The sequence below is a fragment of the Microtus pennsylvanicus genome, chromosome 10, assembly GCF_037038515.1.
Source record: "Microtus pennsylvanicus isolate mMicPen1 chromosome 10, mMicPen1.hap1, whole genome shotgun sequence".
Taxonomy (NCBI): Eukaryota; Metazoa; Chordata; class Mammalia; order Rodentia; family Cricetidae; genus Microtus; species Microtus pennsylvanicus.
The window spans coordinates 45,079,592-45,107,302 of record NC_134588.1 but is presented as its reverse complement, the minus strand read 5'-3'; the positions used below and the strand labels follow the sequence as shown (position 1 = coordinate 45,107,302).

Here is a 27,711-nt window from a genome sequence, read left to right as displayed (position 1 = left end):
TTTTGTCATTCAGATGAGTATAGAATCAAACCCGTGGAAGAGGTCAAATACATGAAAAATGGAGCAGAAGAGGAGCAGAAAATAGCAGCCAGGAACCAAGAAAACCTGGTAAGAACTGAAGTTCTCTGTCATCAATGACTTGTGGTGACAATTGGAAGAAAACCTGCGTCGCACATTGAGCTGAGGCTCACACCCTGGGACAAGATTTCTTGAAAACGCTGTAGCTATTCTTAGCTTGCCTGGAAGCGGCACTATTACCCTGTATCCTGTTTGTCTCAGAATAGGTCCCTTTTTAATCCTGATAAGAAATGCTCCAGGGAAACACAGAAAAATTATTAATGTTTCTAAAAGTCAAGTTGAAGGGAATTAAAAAAAAAAACACAAAGAAGCTTGATGTAGGATTGAGATGTACTGGAGGTGGATCCCACCCCCAACACAGATTCAGGTCAGGATGAATAGTAGCGTTTCGTTATTCAAAATGTGTAATGAAGAGGTTGCCTTTCAAAGGAAAACCACATGCTTTTAAAGTCGGTCTCCATCCAAAGATCCTGTTCTTCACATTCATGATTTTAAAGGCGTCGCACATCTGAGTTCCTGTGGGAATTGTAATATAGGAAGTTAGAGAGCTTCTTCCTCTGTTACAAATCACTGTGCACGTTCTTCCCCAGCAACCCACCTCTATGAAATATTTAGGCACTTATCATCTTAATTGACTTTTAAGAGGTTAAAATAATTAAGAAAGTACGTTTATTCAGTTGCATTAGTACCAAATGGGTTTGTTTATATTTTGCATATATTTTATATGTAGATTATTTGCTTATATTGTTGAGTGGATGTATTTTTTAGAATGTTGTGTAGCATTAAGTATTTCCGTCTCACTGACATTTTTTCTAATGCATGTTTTGTTCTCACTTTTGTGACTTCTCCTGCAGCACAGAGATTGGCACAGTATTAACGACTGTGGCTGTCGTTTTCTAGTGGATATTAGAGGCTTTGTTTTTTGTTTCGTTGTTGATGTTTTTGTTTGTTTACATCATTCTCTCTACACATGTGAACAACAGCCCTAAATAGTAAAATGTCAGTGAATAATTTAATGTCTTAAATAGTGAAGGTGAAGGGCTCTTCAGTGGAAGGACGCTTGCCTGGGACGGCCTGTCCTTGGCTTCCCCTTTGTGCCTCTGCTAGATGGTGCTTGTCTCTTGGGATTCTGAGGAAGCTGGAGACTGAGTTGCCCTCACTGTTCATTCTGCTGAGGCCAACACAATCCCCCTCCCCCTGCACCGCCCTGCTCGCTCCTGTTGTCCTTGAATTCCTTGACTCTTCTGATAGATTCCTAGTTAACTCTGTGGTCAGAATTGGCACTAGACACTTGGAGAGAGAGACTTCTGGTCATGCTGACTGATTGGTGTGACAGGTATACCAACCCCCGCTCCTTTACTTGGCCAGATGTCAGGGTCCATACTCCAATGGCAGTTTTCCAGCGTGCATACTTTTGCATGGGAATGGGGAGGAGAAGGATGTCTTTGATTCTGATTGAGCAGGCTGCTTTCCAGAGGGAAAAGTGGTTTCCGTTATGTTAGTTTCTAAGTCAGTGTCTGGTCTCAGCAGTATATGTACCCAGTCGTTGCTCAGGAGATGCTTAAGTTCTCCATGATTGATGAATCCATATAGAAGTATATTCTGATTTCTATCATTGTTTACATCTACATAGTCCACTTTTCTTTTAACTATTTGAGGTCTTTGCAAAGGGACCCTTGCTTAATGAAGGCAAAGATAACAAAATCTGTAAAGAAGGAATTTTCTTTCCTGACATCAAAGTGAAATACTTTTGTAAAACAGAATAGTTGCCAGACATAGGTAGTAGATAAGGAGAAGACATAGTAGCAGATAAGGACGAGACATAGGTAGTCGATAAGGAGACCCAAGTAGTAGATAAGGACAAGACATAGGTAGTCGATAAGGAGAAGACATAAGTAGTAGATAAGGGCAAGACATAGGTAAAGGATAAGTAAGAGCCCGGAGGAAAACATTTGTGATCATAAACAGTGAAAGGACTCCTATCTCAGATACATAAAATATACCTCTAAATAAACAAGAAAAGGGATTGATCTGTTAGAAGTATAGATAAATAAACAGGCTTACAGTAAACTGTACGAGGTCGTCATCATACAGAAGTTGTTCTCCATCGCTTGGACTGCACACTCTCTCAGAGACACCAGTTTTCTGTGTGTTTCGGAAGGGTACTGTCCCCCCCAGCCATGCTTGCCTGGCTCTCTGGCCGGCTGCTCTCTAAAAATACTTGTGCTTTTTATTTCATTTGATTTTGTGTTTCCAAGAGCCAGAGGTGTGCTGGTTTTCAAACCGGTTTGTGCTGGTTGAATGTCATTGTAATTATGTAATTTAGTTAAATAATACGCAAACCAGCGAAATACCAGCATGGAGAGAGCTGTTGAATTTAAATGGACCGCTTTGAAAAGTCCTGATAAAGGCAGGTTATTAAAAGCTCACTGTTTAATTGACTTCTGCATTCGGACCCTTACAAGGTCTTTCCTTTCTCACTTCACTTAAGAACCCAAGCAGGAATCACAGCTGTGCTTTGAGGACAAGGGTAGTGAAAGAGGTCCTCTCTCGCTGTCCCTCACAAAAAGGAGAAGCCATGTTCTGGTAACAAAGGATGGGCAAAGAAATGTGCATCTTGGTATTTTAAAATAAAATAATATGTTTAGTGTACGTATACATTTTATATGGCCCCTGCTTTGACTCAGTGACTTCTTAACTACCAGTAGGGGTGTTATCACCTATGATATGATGTACTTTAATTAGGAAAATACAAATTAAAATATGATACCATTTTTCACCTGTAAGATTGGCAAAACCTTGAAGCTTGATAATATCCGACTTTGGCATAGTTGTAGGGAAATACGTGTTCATGTACCAATAATAAGCATCTCTCTCAGAGGACAGTGTGGTGGTTGGTGTCTGTGAAAGTTTAAACATGTCTATCCATGGACCAGCGCTTCCACATGTCTGTCCATGGACCAGCGCTGCCACAGCCAGTGTGCAGTGGGCAGCTCTCCAGGTGCACAGGGAAGCTTGCACAAGACGTTCACCTATAGGACTGTTTTTATTGGTTAAAAAGAAATTGAACAAGGAATTTTCTTCCTGTAAGTAGGAGAAGAGTAGTTACGTCACAGCAGCAATTAGAAAGAATGAGTTGGAGCTGTTACGAGGAAAATCACGCCAGTTTCAGCATTGCTCTGTATACCGTGATGCCATTTCAAATATTTAGAAATGAACCCCAAACAGCGAAGCTCTGTGTTTTCCCACAAATCTCCATGTAGATGGAAAACCTCATAGACATTTCAGAAAGCTATGATAGATGTGTTCCAGGCTAGCGGCACACAGAGTTCAGCTAGCTGATTGCAGAATGGGCACAATCGGGAAACTCACTTTAGTGAGAAGTTGCACAAATTACATAAGATTGGTGTGGTTCCTGGCAAAGAACATGCTGTTACTGGCTGCTGTTCTTTCACTTTTGTTAATGGAGTTGTGTTACTTCGGAGCAGATGAGAAAGAATTAATTATCTGTTCAAGGGAGATTTTTGTTATTTAAACTTTGATTTAAAAATTCATTTATTCAAAGGAGGTAAAATAACAAATTTCGAGTTTTGACTACTTGAGAATCTTAAGTAGGACCATGGCATTTTTCTCATTGTCTTGGGTAGATACAGTTCATGTGGGGAGGGCTAGAAGTCAGCCAGAAAGAGACATGAGATTGATTAAGTCTTATGCTATGGAAGTTCATCATATTGCATGTAAATAATTTAAACGTGTATTCCTCTATACTTGGCAGTACCCAGCCCTTCGCCTCTGCTTCTGTCTTAACAAGGAACATTCCGTGTATGGTTTGGAAGCCCTGCTCACTGTTTAATAAAACATTGTCTGGTTTGCTTTAATTAACACTTGCCGTTCTGAGGACATCCTCCCCCAAGAGCTGTTAAATCATTTCATGCCAATGTGTTTATTTAGCTTGTTTTGGGTATGCGCTTCCTAGATTTACATGTGTTTTGTTTATTTGCATTCACTCTTTCAAGATATCTTTGTTGAAATAAGAAGATCCTTTTCTCTCCAGTGATACACAGCATGAGCTTTTGATGTCTGTCTTGTCCTTAGCATTGAAGGATGATTTAAAACACGTCTCTATGGTGCTGGATAGATGACTCAGTGGTTAGATAAGAGAGTTTAGTATATTTGGAAGAGGTCCCTAAGCTTGGCTCCAGCAATAGTGTCAAGCAGCTCAAAACCAGTCGTAACTACAGCTCCAACGAACCCCATGCCCTCTTCTGGCTCCTTGAGAAACTGTACTCATGTGCACATATCCACACACAGAATGTACCCGTGCACATAAAGATAAGACAAAGACAATTAAAAACCAAAACAAAATACCATATCTTAAATCACCAGTTCCTGAGCACAGTCAAGGAACAGAGCTTTTATAATGAAATGCTCTAACGGCTTCACCAGGGAAGCTGAAGTGCAATTGAGTTTTATGCACCACCACACACACCCCTCTTAAGTCTGTGAGTTTCCAAACATACCCCTAATGCATTAAATTTCCCAAAAACATCAGGTCATTTGATTGCAGAAAAGACTTGAAATTAGGAAATATCGTTGACAAGACACAGTGCACTAGAAACACATGAGAGGCTTAGGAGCGGTGACATCTAGCTGGTAAAGTAAGAAAGTGCCCCGGGCAAGAGGGCTCCTGTTCCACAAAGTACTGATGTGAGGAGCAGCTGGAAACATCTGTGATTCCACTGGGTGATTTAGATCAATAGGAAAGCTTAGTACTCAAGACCACAGACACCAAATCACTCTGGAAGCAATAAAGGGCATGTGAATGGAGGTTGTCAACTTTCAGGTGCTAACACAGTGTTTGTTCTAATCAGATAAACACCCCCATAGAGATGTTCTCATCATTAGCAATGCAGAAGTCTTTGTGGACTGCGTTTGTGTAACTTGTAGCCCTGTATTTACCTTTGTGGCCCGTGGAGCAGCTAATACAATAGCAAATTGACTTCTGTTTCAAGTTTGGCCTGCTGATCTAGAGATGACTATCTTTGACCGCTTGTCCTCAAATGAAAGTTTAGATCATTCTTTTTAGAAACCAAAATAAAGCAAAAACACTGTGACTTTGAATTGTCTCATTTTCCCAAGCCATTGAAACATGGCTAGTACTTTTTAGCATGAGGTAAGTGAACTGACAAAGATGGCCCTAGCAGAGAAGTGGGAAACTGTATGGAGCATCTCTGCTCCAGTTGCAGCTTGGATTTTCTCCAGGTTGGGGCCTAGCTGACTTGTTGGGATGGAGGTCTGACCTTGGAGGGACTTGTTTTCTGGTTTAGGGACCAAAAGAGACTGAAAAATTCCTGCAACAAAGTAAAGGAAGACATGCTTGGTATCTTAATTACACGAAGAAATTAGTGACCTGTCTTGATGTGACCAAATACCCAAGAAGAGGCAACAGCAAGAGAGGGACAGTTCATCCTGGCTCCCAGTGTGTGGGGATAATTCCATCACGGAGAGGAAGACCCTGGGCAGTTCCATGGTGAAAGGAGGGTCCCACTGAGACTCCTGCATTCTTGATGCAACCAGAAGCAGTGACTTCCTTCCTTCAACAGTACTCCCATCTCACAAGGTCCAGCCTTCCAGAACAGCACCACCAGTTAAGGGTGTATGTGTGTTCAGACACATGAACCTGTGGAGGAGATCTCACACTTAAACTATAACGACAAGATACATACTTTCCTGCAATGTAGTTATTGCTTTGGCTTTAGACGTAGCCCAAGTGCATATAGAGTCTAAGTGTTCTAAGGATGAGGAATCCTCTTCCTCCCTCGTCATATGGGTTGATATCAGCCTGAAGTTCTTCCGGGGAGTGTGAGTAGAGGGTGTTGGCATGCATCTCTCCCACTCGGTTTGCATAGAAGGAATAGCTACAAGAACAGTACCTCTTCATCGATTTGGGGAGATTTCCTGTCCCCTGCCAAACACATTCAAGCTCTTAGGGGTTCTACTGGCACTGTAGTCATTTGTTCTCCAGTAGCACAGAGGGAGAGTTTAGTCTCTAAGGAGGAGGGGTTTGCTGACTCAGCCTTCTGAGTGGCCGGTGATTAGCAGAAGCCTGGCTCCTCATTTGGGAACAACATGTTATGGGATTCAGACAGCACTCACAGGTGTTCTGTACCGTACAGACCAGCACACGCCATCACTGCCATGCCTGGTTAAACAGTCACCTGGATCCATGGCTGTTATTGGTATTTTATGGTAGAAACAAAGGTAGGTTCTAAGTAAGCATTTTACCCATCACCCTTGAAGAAAGAGTTATTATCATGGTTTATTATTTATTATTTGCTTCCAGGAAGCAAAGGGCCAGTTAAACACATCATTACACACATCGTACACAGAAATCAATGACTCAAATGTTGCTGGGGAATAGGGGGTGCTGGGTATTGGGCCCAGAGCCCCTCACATATAAGGCAGGTGCTGTACCACTGAGCCAAACCCTAATTTCTCACATATGGTTGCTGAAACAAAGCAAGACCGTACCAAAGGGAAGGCATAGAAGAACCTGACTGAAATCCTATCTCAGGTCGCATTTTCTGTCTCCCATACATCATAGCATCAACAAGGTGAGAGTGAGTTAAGTGTTTGGATCCCAGAACGTCTGTCTCTTGCATAAATCCTGTCTCAGCAAACTCAGTTCTGCCCATCAGTTAGGCACTCAGGGAACAGAAGGCTTGACAAGGTCAGGTGGTAACTCTGAGGCAACTTACAGGGTGACAGATGTGCACAGCCAACGAGTGCAGGAGCCTCTTGGAGAGACCTTGGGAAGGCTGGGGAGAACCAGCAAGGAATGGTAGGTCCTCACTTGGGGTCCTAGAAGAATCATAGTGGGCCAGCTTTGTAGCAGGGCCGGAACGAGGCCAGCTTGTCATTAGCAAAGGAGACTGGAAAGATGTTGAGCAGAAGGGAAAGTGTGAGGCCATCGTGGAAACTTGGCAGGGATGACCAGTGACTTCGGAGGCTGATGGCGTATGTTAGGGAGTTATTGTAACTAGTTGACATATCAACTAGTTTTATGTTTTTAACTTTTATCCCTTGGTGGCACATTAGTTCCTGATTTACTGGTAGTCACCCTGTGTAGTCTGCTGCAGCGTTTGTATCTACAGATTAAACAGGGCGGATCCTACTGGTCGAAGTTAAAGATGCAGGGTGTTGATGACTTCCTGTTCCCATGCATTGTTAGCGGAGTGATTGCTTTTCAAGATGCTTTCCTTGAATGGTCTTAGACGAATCTGTTCTCGGTCTCCTCCTGCCCAGTAGTGGACAGTCTCTGGATTAGCCCATGATATGATAGAGTAGACACAGCAATGCTTAGATTTAGATTTCTGGTCTCCTTTCCTACTGTGACCCCAGTGTTTAAGTAGAACTAGACAGACACCATCTTCAAGGCAAAATTCTGTTCGTGTCATTTTGGATAAACAAGGAATAAAATATTCATCTATCTCCTTTAAAAGCAGGAGGGTGTATTGCCTAGCCTGTCAGTATTATAATAGACATGAAAATATTGCTCTAACCGCCTGCCTCACGTGCATAATAAAGCTAATTTAATTTATTTACTCAGTGTTCTGTATGATAGTTGATGCCAGATTTCCCCCCTTTTTTGAAAATAAAACAGTTGATAGTGACAATATCTTTCCAAACTCAATGAGCTGTCTTGGTTTTCTGCTTTGTGTCTGAGTGGGTGGTTACCTAACAGATTTTCATCTGTGGACAAACTTCTCCTAACCCAGTAATTTAGGGACTTGGTTAATCCAAGATCAATACTTCCTTGATGGATTTTTCTTTATGGTTAAGGGAACTTAGCACAGACATGAGATGGTATTCTGCAGGAGGGAACTGGCATATGAAGAAAGGATTAGTCCCAGGAACCAAGCAGAAGGCTCAGTATTAGAACTCTGCACTGCAGGACTGACGTGGTTCCGGGTCTCCCGGATGCTATCCAGGGGCTCCTTACTTCTCTGGAGTCTGTGGCATGCTAACGTAAAAAGGTCAGCTATAGACAGAAAAGGGAAGGTGGGCTCTTGCTGGTGCTCCGCAGTGATGATGCCTTAGTCCCCATGATGCTCAAGCTCATTATCCACGATCCCCGTTGGCCAGCCAGGGAGAGGGAGTGAGCCAACATGTAGCACGTGCCACGCGTTCACTCCTGGTGTTTAACTGTGCTTCCCGAATTAACTTTTCATTGCTCATAAATACACTACTTGCTTTTGAATTACTTTAAAACACACTTGGCAAAAGATAGAAGTGAACAAAAATAAATACAAGTCCCCCGAGAACCGTTTATGGTTTTAGACCTCGCATGCATAGAAATATAACATTCCCAAGCAAAAATAGATTCTTACAAGTCTAAATATAGTCTCTCCATATGTCCAGCAACCGTGCTTTTAGGCTCCTCTCCGAATCGATTGAAAAACCTGTGACCATACAGAAACCACGTGACTCCCGTTAGCGGTTCCATTCACAAGCACCGAAAACTGGAAGAAACAAGGATGCCTTGGTAGATGAACGGACAAGCCACGGTATATCCATACAATGGAATAGTACTCGGTGATGAAAATGAATAAGCTGTCAAGCAGTGGGAAATTTTATGAGTCAACAATGTATATTGCTAACTCTAGGTTACCTGGGCTTTTTACTTGGGATTATTAGGGACTAGAATTTCCTTTTGATGTCTTGGAAAGAAATACTCTTGTAAACTTTAGGTACCCACAGCACACTGTCTATTCCTTAGGTGCCCACAGCACACTGTCTACCCCTTAGGTGCCCACAGCACACTGTCTACCCCTTAGGTACCCACAGCACACTGTCTACCCCTTAAGTGCCCACAGCACACTGTCTACCCCTTAGGTGCCCATAGCACACTCTACCCCAGGAAACAAAGAGTCCTGTTGTCCATGAAGTCTCAGACTTGAGCCTGAGAAAAACACTAACCTTCCTTCTAACTCAGCAAACTCTACAACCCTTGCCCCCTTCATCTATAACAGGAACGATTGTCACAGGTCTGCGTTATTTTGAGGACTAAGTTACATGTTCTTTGTAAACAACACAGTGATTTTGTAGTAAAAAGTAGTGGTTCTTACTCGGTCTCTATTTCTGGATTCCCATCTACAGCATACACCTTCAAAACTTTCTAGAAAAATTCCGGGCACTCGTGTGCTTGTGAATCACAGTTTACACTGTTTTGTTGGACACGGCCCATAGAATCCTAAAAATTAGGTTTCTAATTCCAGCTTTACTCTGTGAATGTAACATAGATAGTGTATTATAGTCCATATTAATCGTTGCTTAGTCTTCTGAGAATTGTGAGATGGTGGTCAGTGTTGACTTGGTGGTTTTAAAGGGGAAGGTTCCGCACCTTAGCTCCAGACCTTCAGGTTTAGATTAGCCTATATTGCATATGAAATATGAGAAAGCACAAATTCCAGAGAGTTTCTAGCGAATGACACTGCTTGTTTTACTAGATTTGCCGTCACATATTAATGAGGAAAAGCTGTGTCTATCTTTAGGCAGCGCTCTTGTCCCAAGAGCCTGCTAATTAGATGAATGTTGGCATATCTCTGTTACCCCAGTGGCCTGGCTAATTAAAGTCAGCTTTGAACTCAACAGTCTTCCGTGTCTTATCTCTCCTTTTGAAGGCATCTTCATCCACTGGGCTTTCTAATGGCAGTGCCTCACTCGGAGCCACGCGGGGAGCGTCGGTTCACCAGGTTTATCTCTCTCTTCACACTTGGAAAGAATGCTTACGTTACAAATGACCTTTTCCTTTTTCAAAAGTAAAATTTCTATTTTTAAAGAGGGAGGATCTTCACAGGGTTAAAGCTCTTGGTAACATCTCAGTTCTTGACAAGAAACGAGAAAGACTCAAGATTCAGCTCAGAGGGACCGGTGTTTAACCCTGTTGTTTTAACTTGTTAATTTGTTTTTTTTTTTACACAGAAATTCAAGGAGTGCCATGCAATTAGGAAGCCCCACAATCAGATACTGATGTGGTAGAGCATGTTCCAAGTGGAGGTCTCAGGGGCTGGAGCGATGGCTCAGTGTTGAAGAGCACTTGCTGCTCTTGCGTAGGACCTGGGTTCGGTTCCAGCACCAGCATGGTTTCTCACAACCATCTATAACTTCTATTCCAGGGGATCAGTGCCCTCTTCTCACTTCTCCTGGTGTGCTTCTGATCACCAGGCATGCTTGTGGTGCACATAATACACATGTAGGCGAAGCGCACACATAAAGTAAATCTAAAGCATGCAGACAAATGGAACCCAGAAAAAAGGAAGCCTCAACCCCATCTATCTATCCATTCTTTCACTCACTCACAGAGTAAGCATTCATTAACTGTGTATTACGTCTCAGTTCCTGACTTGGTTTGGGGTGTGATCAGGACTACGCAGGGTCCTATGTCTGCCACTGGGAGGCAAACCCTTTAGCATCCTGTTTCCATGGAACGTCCTGGTGTGCCTAACATGTGAACCTATGGCACTGTGTGTGCCTGACTCTAGCAGTCCCTTAAGGAAGCCTCCATGGGAGAGACCCACACGCTGTTTTCATTTAGCTTGAGCCTCAAGGTTCCCACTGCAGAGCGCCAAATGCTCCTCTTATCGTCTGTGTCGGCCGCATTCTTAGGAGTGTTTTCTCTGTTGGGATATTTCGTTTATTCTACAAGTAATCATGTATGGGAATTGTGCCTAGAATAGCAATAAAAGGCTTTACAGAATTGTAAGAAACATGGCCTCTATGGGTTGTCTACATTCCAGAAGAAACAGAATGGTAAAGACATGTAAAAGATGGTGCTTACTAATTTTAAAGCTCTAACTGCAGACTCAGCAGCAGGTCATGGGAACAGTCAGTTACGTGTGAGGAGCTGTGGGAAGGCAGAATCTTGAAAGCTGCAGGGCAGTGTGGAAAAAGTCAGGTGAGGGATGACAGGAGCAGAGGTCAGGGACCTAAATCATGGTGACCACTCAGAGCTTCCCGGGCCTAATGGCGTGGGAGATTCAATATCTGAAGGGCTTTGATTGTACCCTAACAAAACTGGACACATTGTCACATGATAGTCAGATACACAACTGTGAATTCAGATTCCCAGGTCCAAACATCGGTACACTCTTACTCACGTGTGCTTACCTCCCCGAGTCTGAGTTTCTTGAGGACACAGTCACAAGGTCTTCATAACAGACTCTTGTGACAACTACATGAGACAGTGCAAGGAAAGCCTTTGCTCACAGTCTGGGATATCAGATGGGGAGCATGGGGAGCCGCTGTTACTGTTGCCATGGCTGACACTTTGTATCCCATGGCCATTATCTTGCTGTAGTTACTCCAGACTGCAGAATCCCGTGCATCATCTTAAAGGGTTTGGAGGGCTCCGCAGATTAACCTTCCTGAAGTGCTTCTGACGGCTGGTGTATTGGTCACTTTTCTCATTGGTAAGACTGACCTGGCAAAGGCGACTTAAGGAAGGAAGAGTTTGTTTGAGCTCATAGTTTAGGGGTGCTGTTTGTCATAGAAGGGGGAAGTGTGGTGGAAAGCAGCTGGAGGACGACGAGACACTTTTCCTGTCACATCTGAAGTCAAGAAGGAGGGAGAGATGAATGCCGGTGCTCAACTGGCTCCCTCCTCTTTCACTCGAGGGTTGCAGCCTTTGAGATGGTACTGCACATATTCGGGGCAGGCTTTCCTTCCTCGGTTAAACCTTAATGAAATCATCCTAATAGGCCCAACCCCAAGTGTGTCTCCTTGGTTAGTCTAAATCCAGTCATGTTAATGAGGAACATTAAGCATCACAGCCAGGTGCATATTAAATGCTGAGTACATGTTGACACATATATTAATTTAATGAAATATGCAAAGCAATTAAAAAACGTTTTTTTACTTGACAATGAATCAGGTAAAATGAGAAAAGCTGAGCCTGAGGTAGTTCATCTAATAAAATGAAAATGAGTATTCAATATATGTCTGACTTTGTTTTTCGGGGCAACTACATCTTAAAATTTGATTTAAAGGACATAAATAGTCCTATCATCATAATACATTTTTCACCCGGGGAGAATGCTGTCAGTCTTTGTCAGATTCGAGTAATAGCTTCTATAGATCCATAGTCATGGCTGGCATGAATTTTGCATTTCAGATCTTTTTCTTTAACCTTATATCATTTTCCATTTTCCTTTATCATCATCATGTTAAATTTTAATGGGTGTGTAAAAGTACTTCAGATTGATTTTCCGTAGCTTTTATCCTGCAGCTGAGTGTTAGTCTGTTTCTTGTTATTCATCATTATGTAGTGCATAGTGTTTCTATAAGCGTGTCCCCAAACACAGCACAGCAGTTTCTTCTGTCGATTTATTTCCTTAGATCTGTTTTCTGAATATGGGATCACTGACTTGATGGTCGTGAATAGTTTTATTGTTTTTGACAGTCACTGCCAAGACCCTCCCAGTAGTTTGGAGACTGCCAGTTTCAACACTGCTGTAAGAGGAGTAATTTATGTTTTTAAAAAACTTTTACAGATTTAATGACAAATACAAATGATACCCCAAGGCATTTTGCCTTGCATAACTCTTTGAAATGTGTTTTCACCTAACTTAATAACCCCTCTCTTTTCTTCCTGATCTCATTTTTCTTTTTCAGTTACTGAATATGTCTGGAGTACTTACTCTTTGCCAGACTTAGGCTTTAAAGACAGCAAGGCAGGGAAAGACACACAGCTTTATGCTTTGCTCTTGAAGGTGGTCTTGAAGGTCTGAAGCTTTAGTGGTCTGAAGAAAACACCAGAGGCAGGAATAACAAATGCCTGTTGAATAAAATGGCCACTGAGCTATTTCCAAAGGCGTTATTGATGCTGCACATGCATTGGTGTATGTATGAGTGTTAGAAATATATAATAATTACCCATTATGATGGTAAGATGATATGATAAGAGGGACGCTTGTCATAAGAGCACCTGCAAGGAAGGAGATGTGAGGACATAACCCAGCAGAAGAGATGAAAAGTACAGGTTAGTCCTGGAGGAGCACTGGAAGGCGAAGCATGAAGGAGGTTACAGAAGGAGTTACCTAACTCACCTCTTAGATGCCTGGGGGACATTTGCTCAATTGGGCTTCCTCCTGGAGGTTCTCGGTAAACTTGGCAAAAGCAGTCACTGGGTCTTGTCAAAACTAAAGTCTACCCCATGTCCTTTTATCCATAATGCTCTCAGGAGGGTAGCATAGCAGAGAAGCAGTTTGTGTGTCAGAGTCAAATAGACACTATTCCAATAGTGGCCTTGCGGCCTGCTAGCTAGGTGACCCTGTGGACTGCTATTGTCATCATAAGATTTACAATATCTATACCTCACCTTCATATTTTATGGAGCTGTTAGAATTGAATGATCAGACACAAGATGCTTAATGCAATGCGTAGCACGTATGGATCCTTTGTATATAGGAGCTGCTGTAATGGTTTCTATTCCTTTAAGTAGAATGTATAGGAGATAAACATTCACTGTAGGTTGCTCAGCGGTAGAGCACTTTTTCTAACATGAATGAGGCCCTGAGTTCCATCCCTAGCTACTTTATGAGTAAAAGAATTTATATGTACACATAGATATAATAGTGACTTTTTAAAAAGAAAGATGTATTATATGGCCACCCCTTTCTTCTGGTCACAGCTAGTCATGGAGGCAGGGAAGTAAAGCAGGTAAGGACTTAACTATGGGCCTTTGGTAAATAACCTGATTACCCTGGGTCTCAGTTTCCACATCTGCGAAATAGAGACAATAATTAAAACACCCAGCACATAGGCTCATTTTGAAGTTTGAAATGAGATTGGTGCCAGCTTCATAGTAGGTGCTGAGACACGGGTAGCATTGGCGACAGTGGAAGGAGACGATGGCGTTTATAATGCTGGTGTTGATGACTTTTATTTAATGCTCTGTTCCTTTTGCCCCAGTCAGGCCATTTGATCATCATAATGAATGCTCAATAACTTTTTTTTTTTTTATTCAGGGTCTCACCACAGAGTCTGGGCTGATCTCAGACTCAACACGGGTCTAAACTGGTCTTGAACTTTTGATGCTCCTGCGTCCGCCTCCTGAGTACTGGGATTACAGTCAAACAGTACCGTACATACCCAGCCATATGTCCTTTTCTTAAATCAGAAATGGAATCCATCATCACACTTACCTGTTCCTCATACAAGAGTGGGTGTCTGGTCACCCAGCTCTGTCACCATCAGCTTCTCCCCACGAGGCGATTCCTCTCTCCTTCTGTCTCTGGTGTTTGGAGCAAACTGATTTTTGTAGATATGGTATTGGGGTGCTATGGGTGCACACGAAAACCTGACGAAACACATGCAGACACTTAAGTATTCTGTAGCCTTTATCCCTCCAGAGCCTGACTCCTACTCCTTCCCCTTTCATTTTCTTTCAACAGTGTCTAAAGTGGGGATATTGAGGACTACAGTTTTCTCCGTGGTTTTAGACTTAAGATTTTTTTTTTCTTGCCGCCACACCTAACACAACGGAGGTTCTTGTGAGTGTCCTTCGCTCTTCACCCTTGCGGGTGCCACCGCTCTGGAGGTCTCTCAGTGCTGTGTCGTCTCTGTCTGCCATTTTCTCCCCTTCCTGAGATCTGCTTTCTTCTTGCCGTCCTGTACCTGTGTTCTCACGCCCGTGTTCACTCCCTACCCGGCAGCCTACAGCGCTGACTTTACTGCTGACTAGGCCATGGGGATCCTGCTGCCGTCACAAAGGTCGTGCGTCCTTCCCGTTCTGTTCATTTCTTAATGAGAATGTTTCTTTCTGTCCCTAAGAATGAATGTCTGCTTCGTGACTATTTTTCGCATGATGTGCTATGTTTAGTCCAAGGGATGTGTAAGTGTGTCTAAGATCTTCCAAGCTTCTCCTTTTCATTAGTGCTGCATAGCTGTCTCGCTAGGGCCAGATTCCCCCGGATGTTTTCTCTTAGGTCCTGACTGTCAATTGTAAGCAAATGGAGTTTGAGACAGGTCTTTTCCCTGCCCCCCAGGAATCTGCAGGGCACAGCCGAGGTTGTTGTTCAGGGCAGTTTCAGGGAACGTGTTGATCTTTCCCCAGCCACCTGGTCACTGCCGGTGTTTATCCCCACAACAGGACCAGAAGCATGGTTCAAATTTCATGTCATCAGTGTGCTAGTTTAGAAATAAAAATTTTCTTCTTTGTCTAGATTTTTCTTTGTGAGCATGAATGTAACTGATTGAATTAGTACTCAGATAATTTTACGTGGGTTATTTGGGGGGGGTGGTATTGTTTGTTTAGTTTAAAGGAAACTCGTCTTATTTTCCTCAACAAACTTGATTTTTTCATCTGATTTGATAGAAATCTAGAGTGAGTTCAGGTGTGGCGGGGAAGGTTGGAGACGGAGGGAGTGGCCTTGATCACACGGCGTCGCCTGTCTGGCCTCGGACAAATCAGAAACATACATGCGAGCCTCAGTTTCTCAGCTGTAAGACAGAAGCAGTCATGCCGATCTCCCAAGAAGCCTATGAAGACTAGACAGAGGAAGCCCCTAACAGGCCGCCCTACAGGCTCCTAGACAGAGGAAGCCCCTAACAGGCCGCCCTACAGGCTCCTAGACAGAGGAAGCCCCTAACAGGCCGCCCTACAGGCTCCTAGACAGAGGAAGCCCCTAACAGGCCGCCCTACAGGCTCCTAGACAGAGGAAGCCCCTAACAGGCCGCCCTACAGGCTCCTAGACAGAGGAAGCCCCTAACAGGCCGCCCTACAGGCTCCTAGACAGAGGAAGCCCCTAACAGGCCGCCCTACAGGCTCCTAGACAGAGGAAGCCCCTAACAGGCCGCCCTACAGGCTCTTAGACAGAGGAAGCCCCTAACAGGCCGCCCTACAGGCTCCTAGACAGAGGAAGCCCCTAACAGGCCGCCCTACAGGCTCCTGTACATGGTGGCTACTGTTCTCAGTGTCACTAAACTCCAGGTGTTGGAATGCAAAGCCAGTTCTATAATGTAGATCTGAGTCAAACACAGGGGAGAGCTCGCAGGTACCATGTTCATGGTTGAAGATAGAAACGCTAGATCAGAACTCTGTGGCTCTTTGCTGTCCCTCTGTGATGACCGCCCTTCCGTCCCATCCTGTCTGCTCCATTGCTGCTTACCACGGCCCCAGTATTAAAGCCACGTCTTAATGCAGAACATGTCTTGAGTGAAGACAATGGCTTCTTGTGGCTTTTATCCCCTGATCAGGTGAGCCCTTGCGTGTCTCTGGGCTTTGGTCCGCCTTCTCCAGCCCTGAGGTTTTCTTTGAATCCCTACCATGAGCCACTTGCCTGGCCCATGGTGACCACTCTCAAGAGAACCCCTCTTCGCCTTCTCTCATAGCAGGGCCGTTCATTGCCTGTCACCCCAGTTTACGAGGCACTCTTAGTCGCCAGCTCCGTGGAGCATCGTGCATTAGGAAGTCTGTCAATTTGAATGACTTCCAACAAGAGAAGGCACAGAGGAGTGCTCCTTGCCAGCTAGTGCCTGCAGTTTACGTCAGAGTGAAGTGGGGTTTCTGTTTTAATTTTCTCAGTGTCAGCCGCACGGCTTTAAGGAAAATGACGGTGGCACTGCCGAGTCTCCTGAGCCCCCCGCGTGGGTCTCTCGTTGAGCTTTTCTGTGTTACAAATGTTTTCTGTCCGTCTCAGCACAAAAGATAGAGCAAACGACCTTATTACAAACCTTAACTTTTTTAATGTGTTTGATTCATTTTTGCGCTGTATTTCAAGGGTTCATTTTCCTTTGTGCTCAGTCATTCCATAAGCATACATTAACTGAACAGCTTCCAAAAACCAGGAACTGCCCCATGGGAGGAATCAAGTTAGGGGGATAAGCCCTTGCCCCCCGGGATGCTTACAACTTGTCGCGATGGTTTGGAAACACGAGAAACTAAAATACAATTAAACAGGCAGTGCTCTGGAGATCCTAGATACAGAGCATGTTCCCTCGGAGTCAGGGAGGGACCCGGCGAGGACACTGGTGAGAGCCCGTGCACAGAAAGATGAGGAGAGATGCTTCTGGAAAGGAGTGTCGGCCATGGTCCGCCAGCAAAGGGAGCAGTGGGGGCGAGGAAGCTGGAAAGGTTGGCTGGGGGTCTTTTAAGGTGAGAGCTCAGGCTCTCAGACTACAGGAATCCCTGGGGGGATTTTGAAATCCAGTACCGACATCAGCTTTGGAACAGTAACGGTGTTGACGAGTCTGAGCCCTCCGAAGTTCAGTGAAGCAGAACAGCAATTTGTCATAGGAAAGTAAGCCCCCCTCCCGTTGCTGTCAGTCCTGCTTGCATGGAAATGACTCTGGGCAGCTGTGAGGGGACTTGGGAAGAGGGGTGTGTAAACCCCAACCCTCGATTTCAGTTGTCAGGTGATTGAGAATCAACTCTCTTAATAAGAAGCTCCCAAGAACAACCTTAAATGTTCCAGCAGGGAGAAAGAAGCCCTGCTTGTCCCCGCTTCCATAGGCTGAATCCCGAGCCTAAGTGGGTAGGCGAATTGCCTCCAAAGCAGTTCCCAGCCATTTCCCAACTTCTTACATACAGCCTCCTGTGCAGGAAAGACAGCAGGAGGCACCATCCCCTGTTGAATGTTGTTTCAAAACAAGTGAACAAACTCAAGAGACAGTGAAACCTCCTCCGTTCTGCTGAGAAAGCTAACCAGAAACAAGCGTGGCTCTTCGCCCCTCGCATGGACTTGACCTTAAGTGAGGCTGAGTTTTCTCCTTTGCTCACCAAAAGCCTCTCATTCTCACAGCCAAAGCCAAACCCCAGTTGTGTCTGAGGTCAGGTGCTGAGTAGATCACTGACAGCTGCCCAGGACTTAAGTAGGAGATAGGGGTTGAGAATTGCCTGGTGTGGCTGCTTCCTTGTCAGAAACTTCAGTTTCCTGCTAGCCTTGGAGCCTGTGATCTATGCTGGATTAAATCATTCTGCTAAGAGTTCTTGTTGGTCATGGCAAGGCCCTTGAAATGACGTCATTCATAGAATTACACACTGTGTCTACCCCTGCCAGTCTGCCGTGAATCATGATGCTGTGGAGATGGCTTTAAATCACGAAAGGACTGGAGGGTGCTTCACCTTATGCCCATCATTTTGATGTACAGATTACAGAAAAGGAAGCCATGTAACCCCGAGGTGATCTCCCAACCTCTCCGCTCTTAATTTCTTCATGTCGAAACATAAGCATGAACCAGCTCACACAAGCACGCTTGCTCATCTGTGGCCAAGTGCCCCATTACAGCATGTATGTCTTTTCCACATAATGCTAGCATACAGACAGACTGCAAGGGCTGTTATGGAAGCTTTGTAGATTCAGAGACCCAGGCCCCTTCTGTCTTGTTGCTCTGCCATGCATGCCCAGCAAACGGCTTCCTGACTGGCCTTTAAAATGCTTCTTCAGTGCCCATCAACAGGGCCTCATACCAGCCAGCTAGAAGAGAGAAATACCAGAGGAATATAACGGCACTCCTTCCAAGACCTGACCGTTCCCTAACCCCTGTGTATACCTTTCTGGCTGGAATGGAGCCAAAGGTCAGACCTGTAGGTGGAGTTTTCCCATGCTGGCAGCTGCTTCCCAAATTCAGTCTTAATATGAATTGCAAATGCTCAGCCAATAGCCAATAGTTACCAGCTAACTTTTACATTTTAAATTAGCCCATATTTCTTATCTATGCTTTGTCATTGACTCATGGCTTGTTACCTCATTTTCTACATGTTCTGCTCCCCTGCCTCTGGCTGGCATCTCCTCTGACTCCTGACTCCGCCCTTCTTCCCAGCATTCTCAGTTTGGCTCTCCTGCCTATTCCTTATCCATTCAGCTACTGGCCAGTCAGCTTCTTTCTTAAATAAGTCACGGCGACCGTGTAAAGAAATATTCCACACACACCTTGCTGGAAAAGATGTGGTGGATTGCTGTCATGTCTTGTAATATAAGTGCCGTGTGCCCACATAGCAATTGCAAGGGACATATACCTGAGAATTGAGATAATAAATACAAGCACTGTGTCTAATTGCCTACAGACTAGTGATAAACTTTCAGACAGTGTGGACAGGGTGACATTGTCACACTCGAGAGAATACCCTGATGGAATGCCTCCATTTTCCTTTGAGGGGAAAAGGATCGCTTTCTCACAAAGGGGAGAACAAACAAGAAGTGTTCTCTCTGTTCTTACCTCATAACGCGAGAAATAAAGGACTGAGACTTTAATTTCCTCATACTCTCTGTACACACGTGTTTTTTGTTTTATATCAAATAAGTATCAAGCTGGTTTCTGTTGGGTGAAGATTACTAATTCTCTCCCTTTCAGTGCCCAAGATAGGAAGGCATAACAAAGGAGCATTATTGAAGAAGCATGCTATTCATAATGTTTGATTATAACTAGGTGAGGATTTTCTCAGTTGTGGCAAAATACACAAAGTTTTGTCACTTTCTGACTGTACAGTTTAATGGCATTAAATAGATTCTGTTAGATTAATCAATAGCTTCACACACACACACACACACACACACACACACACCCCTGTGCTAGTGGTAGCCATCATTCTGCTATCTGCCTCGAATTTTGACCCCTCCACGTACCCCATGTACTGGAGATCTATAATGTTTGTCTTTTATTGATGGCTCATTTCACTTAGCACAACATCTTCAAGATTAAGCCTCATTGTGCCGTGTCAGAATTCTTTCTTTTTTAAGTTTGGATGATATTCTGTGGAGTGTGTTCAGTGGTTAGTCTTCGCTGTCAACTTGATGAGGTTTAGAAGCAGGATAGAGGCACCGCCGGGGGTTTCCAGGAAGATGTAAAAGAGCAGTGACGAGCCTCCCTGGATGTGAGGGCACTGTCCAGTGGACGGGGATCCTGGAGTGAAGACAAAGGAGAACATGGCCTCTGGAGACAGTGGTGGTTTTAGGAATTTTCTGTAATTCGGGCATGAGTTTTTATTGGATCTATTTCAAACTTGTTCTCCTATTCTGTAATTTGCCTTTTAATTTTGTTGATGTTGACGTTTTAGATTTTTTTCATGATGCTCAGTTCTGTTTTAATTTGTTGCCCAAATCTTTATTGATAGATCCTTTTTTTTTTTTTGTCAATCTAATATTGTAAAACTTTGACTCTGCTGTCTGCTGTAGTTCCTGGTCTTGCAATCCTTTTTTTCTTAATAAGATTTTTTTTTTACTTTTAGCCATTTCCATACATATACACAATATGTCTTGATCATATCCACTCCCAAGTCCCCTCCAGCTCCTCCCACCTTTATGGCCTGTTTTTATTATTAATAACTCACTAAGTCTAGTTAGTCCTGCCTGCCCAGGCCATATCCTTGAAGAAAAATGGCTCCCTCTTCCCCAGCAGTCTTCAGTTACCAATAGCTCCTCAACCAGGAGTAGATCACCATGAGCCCCTCCTCCATCTATGCTGGAGTTACTGACTGCCTGACCTTGTTCAGTAACCATAACTGCTGTGAGTTCTTAAGTGCAGAGACCATTGTCATGTCCAAGGGACAGCATTCACAGCACCCTTGCCCATCACCCAATTCTTGTTCTCTCCCTGCCCACTCTGCTGAGAGAGTCCCTGAGCCCTGTGGGAGCTGATATAGATGTCTCCATTAGGACTATACCCTCCACGGTCCCTGAGGCTCAGCCCTTGCACCGATTGCTGCATTCTACAGAAAGAAACTTCTCTGCCCAACATGGCATAGCTGTGCTAAGTTGAAGGCCAAAGCAGATATCCTTCTGGGTCTAGCAGGCCCCACTTGGTAATGTAGAGAGGACAGGCAGGTGGGAGCCCTGGTCCTTGGAACGTCAGTGCTGTGTGGCTCTGGTTTGTGTTGCTGTATTTAGAGTTCTCTTCTGCTGTCTTCCAAGAGTTCTGTAGTTCTAGGCCTTATATCTCTATCCATTTGACCGAAGTTTGTGCATGGTACGAAGGCCCAGTGTCGTCATTTTGCATGCAGATGTGCAGCTTTCCGAGCAGCAGCTGTTCAGAGAAAATGCACATCCTTACTGAACTGTCTTGGAACCTTTCCAAAAATCCTTCAACCAAATATGCAAGAACTTATTTCTGGGCCTTCCACTCCATTGTTCTCTGTGTCTTTCTTTATATCAATATCATACTGTGCCGAGGTTTTTTTTTTTAAATAACGTATTAGTTTTTTTTAATTTATTTATTTATTAAAGATTTCTGTCTCTTCCCCGCCACCGCGTCCCATTTCCCTCCCCCTCCCCCAATCAAGTCCCCCTCCCTCATCAGCCCAAAGAGCAATCAGGATTCCCTGCCCTGTGGGAAGTCCAAGGACCATCCACCTCCATCCAGGTCTAGTAAGGTGAGCATCCAAACTGCCTAGGCTCCCACAAAGCCAGTACGTACAGTAGGATCAAAACCCCACTGCGATTGTTCTTGAGTTCTCAGTAGTCCTCATTGTCCCCTATGTTCAGCGAGTCCGGTTTTATCCCAGGCTTTTTCAGACCCAGGCCAGCTGGCCTTGGTGAGTTCCTGATAGAACATCCCCATTGTCTCAGTGTGTGGGTGCACCCCTCGCCGTCCTGAGTTCCTTGCTCGTGCTCTCCTTCTGCTCCTGATTTGGACCTTGAGATTACTGGACTTCTTGAATTTTGCATGCAAATGGATGGAAATAGAAAACACCATCCTGAGTGAGGTAAGCCAGACCCAAAAAGAGGAACATGGGATGTACTCACTCATATTTGGTTTCTAGCCATAAACAAAGGACATTGAGCCTATAATTAGTGATCCTAGAGAAGTTAAATAAGGAGAACCCAAAGAAAAACATAGAGGCATCCCCCTGAATATTAACCTTCATCAGGCGATGAAAGGAGACAGAGACAGAGGCCCACATTGGAGCACCGGACAGAAATAACGTATTAGTTTTAACAATATATTTTGTGACATTTTCTAGATTATTCTACATATTAGATTATGTCATCTGCAAACAGATCATTTTATAACTTTGATACTTTTTCTTCCTCACTTTATTGCTCTGGCTAGAACTTCACGTTCTATGCCAAGTAGAAGTGGCGACAGCAAACATTTATTTTATACTTTGTTCTGAATATTAGAGAAGAATCATCAGATTTGGGCCAGAGAGTGATGTTTGCTTTGGAGTTTGTATGTAGTTTTTATCATGTTTTATCTTCTTTTCTTAATTTCTTGATCTTTAAATTATGAATGAGTGTTGGATTTTGCCAAGTGCTTTTTCTGCATCAACTAAAAACAATTTGAGGCTGGTTCCTGTGTGTTGTCATTGCTGGGCCTCTCTCACTCCTCCATACATGGCTGAACAAACCATCTTTATATTCCAGTAGTGAACCCAACTTGGTTATGGTGTATAATCCTCCCCCCCCAATGCTATTGAATTAAGTTTGTTAATATTTTGTTAAGAATTGTTAATATTTTGTTAAGAATTTTGTTTCAGTGTTGGTAAAAGATATTGGTCTGTACTTAGGTTTTGTGTAGTGCCTTTGGCTTTGGAATTAGGGTTGTTTTAGTCTTATAGAATGAGTTAGAAAGTGTCCCTTTTTTAATTTTTGGGAAAGTTTGATAGAGTCCGGCATTCATCCTTTCTTTGTTCGATTGAATTCACCAGCGAAGCTCCATGCCCACGGCATTTCACACTATATATTTTACTCTTTGTATTACAGTGGAAGAATACGGAAAAGCCCCTGTATAGTGTTGAAGCCACTGGGAATGCCCACTACTGGCATTCTCAGTCTTGTCCCTCCGAGATCACGGGAACATCCTTGCTCCTGTGACCATGTGCTTGTTGAATCTACAATGATAGTGGGGGTGATGTGTGTTACATCCAAGGGGATCCCTGGAGCCAATACAAAATTCTACAGATCCCTTCCTGCTTAGTGTCGTGGCCAATAAAGGTCTGGATTGTTGGTCTCTTAATGACCATGGTGAGTAAGACCATGACTTGGAGTGGTATCCCCAATGATGATGGACATGAAAGCTGAGTTGTCGTTTGAAACCGTTGAGCTTAGGAATGCGTTGCTACAATATAAGCCACCTCTGAGAGAAATACCCTGTCCCATGGGTAATAAGCAATGGGAAGTGAGGTAGTCACTCTACAGTCTTTGTAGGGTGAAGTCATTAAATAAAATGTCCAACGTGGTTAGTAGGTACCAAATAATCTTATATGCAGCATATATATCCTGATCTTTCTAAAACACGTATCCAGATGCTAATCAGTGGTGCTCTAACTACTTTCTTTTTGCTATCTTTTCCTAATAGTTACTCATAAATACTAACTTTAAAATGAATGTGTATCCCTGAATATCTTATGTTTTGAGCTTCTTAGAGGTGTATTGTAAAACTTGTGACTCTGCTGTCTGTCTGCAATTCTCTGTTCCTGGTCTTGCAATTCTTTTTTTTTTACTAGATTTTTTATTTTTGGCCACTTCCATACATATACACAATATCTCTTGATCATATCTTCTCCCAAGTCCCCTCCAACTCCCCAGTAGGTGCTCCTCCCACCTTTATGACTTGGTTTTATCATTAATAACTCATTAAATCTAGTTAGTCCTGCCTGTGTGAGCCAGAAGCTAGTCATATCCTTGAAGAAAAATGGCTCCCTCTTCCCCAGCAGTCTTCAGTTACCAATAGCTCCTCAACCAGGAGTGGATCACCATGAGCCCCTCCTCTATCTATGCTGGAGTTACTGACTGCCTGACCTAATTTCTAAAAGAAATTGACAGATGTAGTATATTCTTCAATGTGGCAGTTGTCACTCTTTGGGTTTCTAGCAGTTTCTAAATTAATTTTGAGGAAAGTTTGGTGTATTAGAATGTTCCATATGTTGTCACATGAGTGATTTTTTTTTGTTCTGTAAATTGTAAATGGTCATGTAATAAATGCCAGCATCCCAACTTTCCCCTCTAAGTGTTTATCATGTCTGACTGTTGAAAAATATTGCTGAAGTATATTGATACATTTTAAAATAACCTTTTTTAAAGGATAAATCCATCTATCTGAAAGCCCATTACAAGAATAAATAATATTACTTATGTGCGTCTGTTGCATATTCTAAGTGATGCACATAAATTAGCTCATAAAATCTTCCTAACAATCATCTTTGCATAAGCACACTGAGGAATAGAAAAATGAAGAAATTTGCTAAGACATAGATCTCCAGAGAATGGACGAAGTGGGGTTTGAAACCGTATTGTCCCACCTGAGCCTCTATCAGTACTTGACTTCTGCTCGAATGAGAACCCCAAAATGCGGTGTCCTCTGATGCTTGTGCCCGCGGGGGTAGTGGTGGCAACACAAACAGAACGTAAATGGTACGTCTGTCCTACCACTTAGCATGTGATCTATTTTAAGCTCAGGAGACACATATGTTTGTTTTGTCTGTTTGGCAGGTGTAAACAGTTCCCATGTCAAGCATCATGCTCACTGACAGAGTTATCTGTAATGGTCGCAGGAACTACAGTGGACCACTTTGTTGGTGATTACCTGTCCACCCTCTCTTTTCCCTCCTGACACAACAATCATGACCACGTCTCTTCCTTAGGTCCCAGGCTAGAACTGTTTACGGTACCTACCTGGATATCTTAAGGTAGCAGAAAAGGGTGCAAGTCTTTGGCCAGACCCTGCAGAACATCTGACCATGGCATACTTACTTAGAGAGTTCATTGTCGTCCCTTGACAATGCCTGAAGTGTTTCCAGTGTGCTTCGGCGAACACTTCAACAGCAGTGCCCTGGCTTGCTTCTGCGTGGCGAGCAGAGTAGACCTGGAAGTGGAAGTGGGACACTCACCTTGGCTTGCTGTTTGGAAAAGGTGTGCCCAGGAGTGGGGCCCAGTGGCATCATGGAGAGTTGTGTGGAGACGCTCAAGATAAACCCTCTCAACTTCAGCAGGATGATAGTATTTAACGTGCCTCCATGTGTGAGTGCTATAGCACCTTGGCCAGCTCTCTACATACACGTTTTTAAGGACGGAATGCCTGACTTTCCGAAAGTGAACTCTGTGGGGAAAGAGCAAGGTGATTAATTGCCCAAACTATGTTCTTGTTTTGGTTGTCAGGCATTCCGTTCCTACACAGGGTGCAGTCATATTTAGGCTGTCATGATATTGTCACAACTTGTCGGGAGGCTCAATGCCTTTGCCGCTTGCAGCTGCCTAATTGAGCAGAAACCCCAGCCCTTCTGCCGGATCTTTGTTGGGTGTGGAAATACTGAGGGATAGGACCAGGAAATTCACAGAATAAAATCAAGAACAAACACTGTGTGCCTGCCACAGGCTAAGCACGCCACATACCTCAGCTCACTGGCTGCAAATAACTGTATTTTCAATATCCCTGCTTCACAGAGAAAGACCTCTTAAGTACCTCTGTAACCTGTCTTAAGATCATGTAGGCAGGCAGCCCGGCAGGAGGGACTGGCATGACCCGATGATAGTCTGTGGTAATATTCACTCAGGATAGTAAATTATAGGATGAATAGTGATTTGGGGGAAGGAATGCATGTTGTAGCGAAATATATCATTACGTTTTAGTATCTGAAGCTCCAGGCAATATCTGTGACAAGCATGTCAGAATTCTGAGCTGTTAACCGGAGGAGAGACCTTCTTACTGGAGAAGCCGTTAACCCTCCCTGCCTAGAGATGACGCAGATCCTGAGTACAGTAAGAGGCAGTGCTTGCTCACTCCTAGAGTAGTGGGAAATGCCTGTGTGTGTACGGTGTGTATAGATCAAGTGCCGGTGACATGCCTGTGTGTGTACGGTGTGTATGGAGCCAGTGCCAGTGACAAGAGAGAGCTCATGTTTGCGTAAGGACTCAGCAGAGCTTTGGGTGGGAGTAAAGTTTACATTCATGGGCCCTAAGCTCACAATTGAACTTCTCAAAGACATCCTGCTTCCCAAGAGTACAGCATCCTTTGGGGCGAAGGTAGGGGGTGGCAATGGGAATAACTCATGGCTTCATCAAAAGCTATCTTTGTCCGTGAAAAGAAAGGAGAGCTCTCTTTAGGGGATGAGTGCAAGCGACGCACCCTCATATCTAAGCCTTGGAGAACAAGCCACAGGAGCCAACGCTCCTCCCGTGACTGACCAGTGTAGCCTGGGAAAGTAACAGTGACTCTCGGGTTATATTGTTACTTGTTCATGGTGTACTCAGTGGAGAATCAGCAAGTCAGTTTAGCAGCCAGACAAGCCTTCTCGCTTGTTCCTTTGAGAGATTAAAGATAGAGACCATTTCGTACCATACAACCAACTGGTTTCGAACCATAAATGTTTAGAAAATGCTTTCTAAAATTACCACTTCCCTGGTATAGTGTGTCTACTGCATCCTTGTAAGAGCTATGTTTGTTTTCATTTTTAAAAAATATGTTTCTAATGACTTTTAGAGGTAGAAATCCATGTGATGGATAATTTAGTGAAATATCTTGTACATGATGTTTTGAAGCACTGAGCATTCATTTGTTGTGATGGGTGTGGTTCTGGAGCTAGGTGGGTGTAGGGGGTGCTCATGATTCCGGTGCTCTTCTGCTTCTCTGGAATGTCACTGAGTTCCAGTCTTATGGCCTTCCAAAATGGTAAAGTGTTTCTCTCCCCAGAACCATTTCTCCTCCCCGTGAACTGTTGAGTTTGTCTTTGACCTGAGACTGTTGTGATGGTTCACCCAAGTTCTACGGCATTATAAATTTAGCACAGACATTAAGTTGGCATCCGACCTCCGTTACTGTCTCTGCTTTCCTTGGGAACTTTTGGCTGGGTCGTAGTGGAGGAGATCAATGTTTGGATTTAGGTCTCTTCTGATGTTCAAAACGTGAAGTTCACACATAAACCTCACGATCACTTGCTGTTCTGTGTAGAGTGCGTTCAGAAGGAGCTCTGTCTACTGTCGAACCTGGCTTCGGTGGTTATTGTTTTGCAGCATTGATTTTGTCCGGGAGATGTTAAGTGTTGTGGTAGTGGTGTGGAGGTTGAGGCATGCCGGCTTCCAGTATCTGGTAATAAACCATTTGGCTCCTTGCAAAGAACCTTTTCTTCTGCTTCCCTGATAATGCAGTGGGTGTGTCCAGAAAACTTTAGAGATGAAAGAAACAGTCAACGCAAAGGTGGCATTCCCCCATTAGTTGAGCGCACTTATCTGAGGACTCAGGGAAATCATCTCCTGCTTTATTGGTATCACATTTCTTGGTAAAAGTTTGGGCCAAATCTTTTCAAATTTCTCAAATACTTGCGGCAGGGGGATGTGGGGTGGTGTTGAGATAGGATCTAATCCGTGGCAACCAAAGCTGGCCTTGAACTCGTGGTCCTTCTGCCTCTACCTCTCAAGTACTGAGCTGCAAGGTACGTGCCACCAAGTCTGGCTTACGTGGATTCTCTTGATCTTGGTAATCACCAGTAGGCCTTTATTATACTGGTATACTAGTTATTTATCACTGTGTGAGGAATTGCCACAGGCGTTAACTTAAAACAAGTACTTAACCCCTATCACAGTTTCTGAGTTCAGATCAGGGCAGTTTAGCTGGAGGTTCAGTTAGGGATATTTCACGACTGCTGTCAGCCAAGGTTTCCATTGTCTGAAGACAACTGGGGTTAGGAAGTTGGTTTCCAAG

General features: G+C 43.8%; 1 protein-coding gene across 4 annotated transcripts in view; it reads left to right on the top strand.

Annotated features, from left to right (window-relative positions):
- C10H1orf21 (chromosome 10 C1orf21 homolog) overlaps positions 1–27,711 on the top strand; it is a 196,568-nt gene that overhangs the window by 111,121 nt on the left and 57,736 nt on the right. For all 4 annotated transcript variants that reach the window (XM_075988221.1, XM_075988223.1, XM_075988222.1 and 1 more), the window contains exon 3: positions 14–108. In XM_075988221.1, the coding sequence (XP_075844336.1) occupies positions 14–108 (95 nt within the window). The remainder of the gene's footprint in view (positions 1–13; positions 109–27,711) is intronic.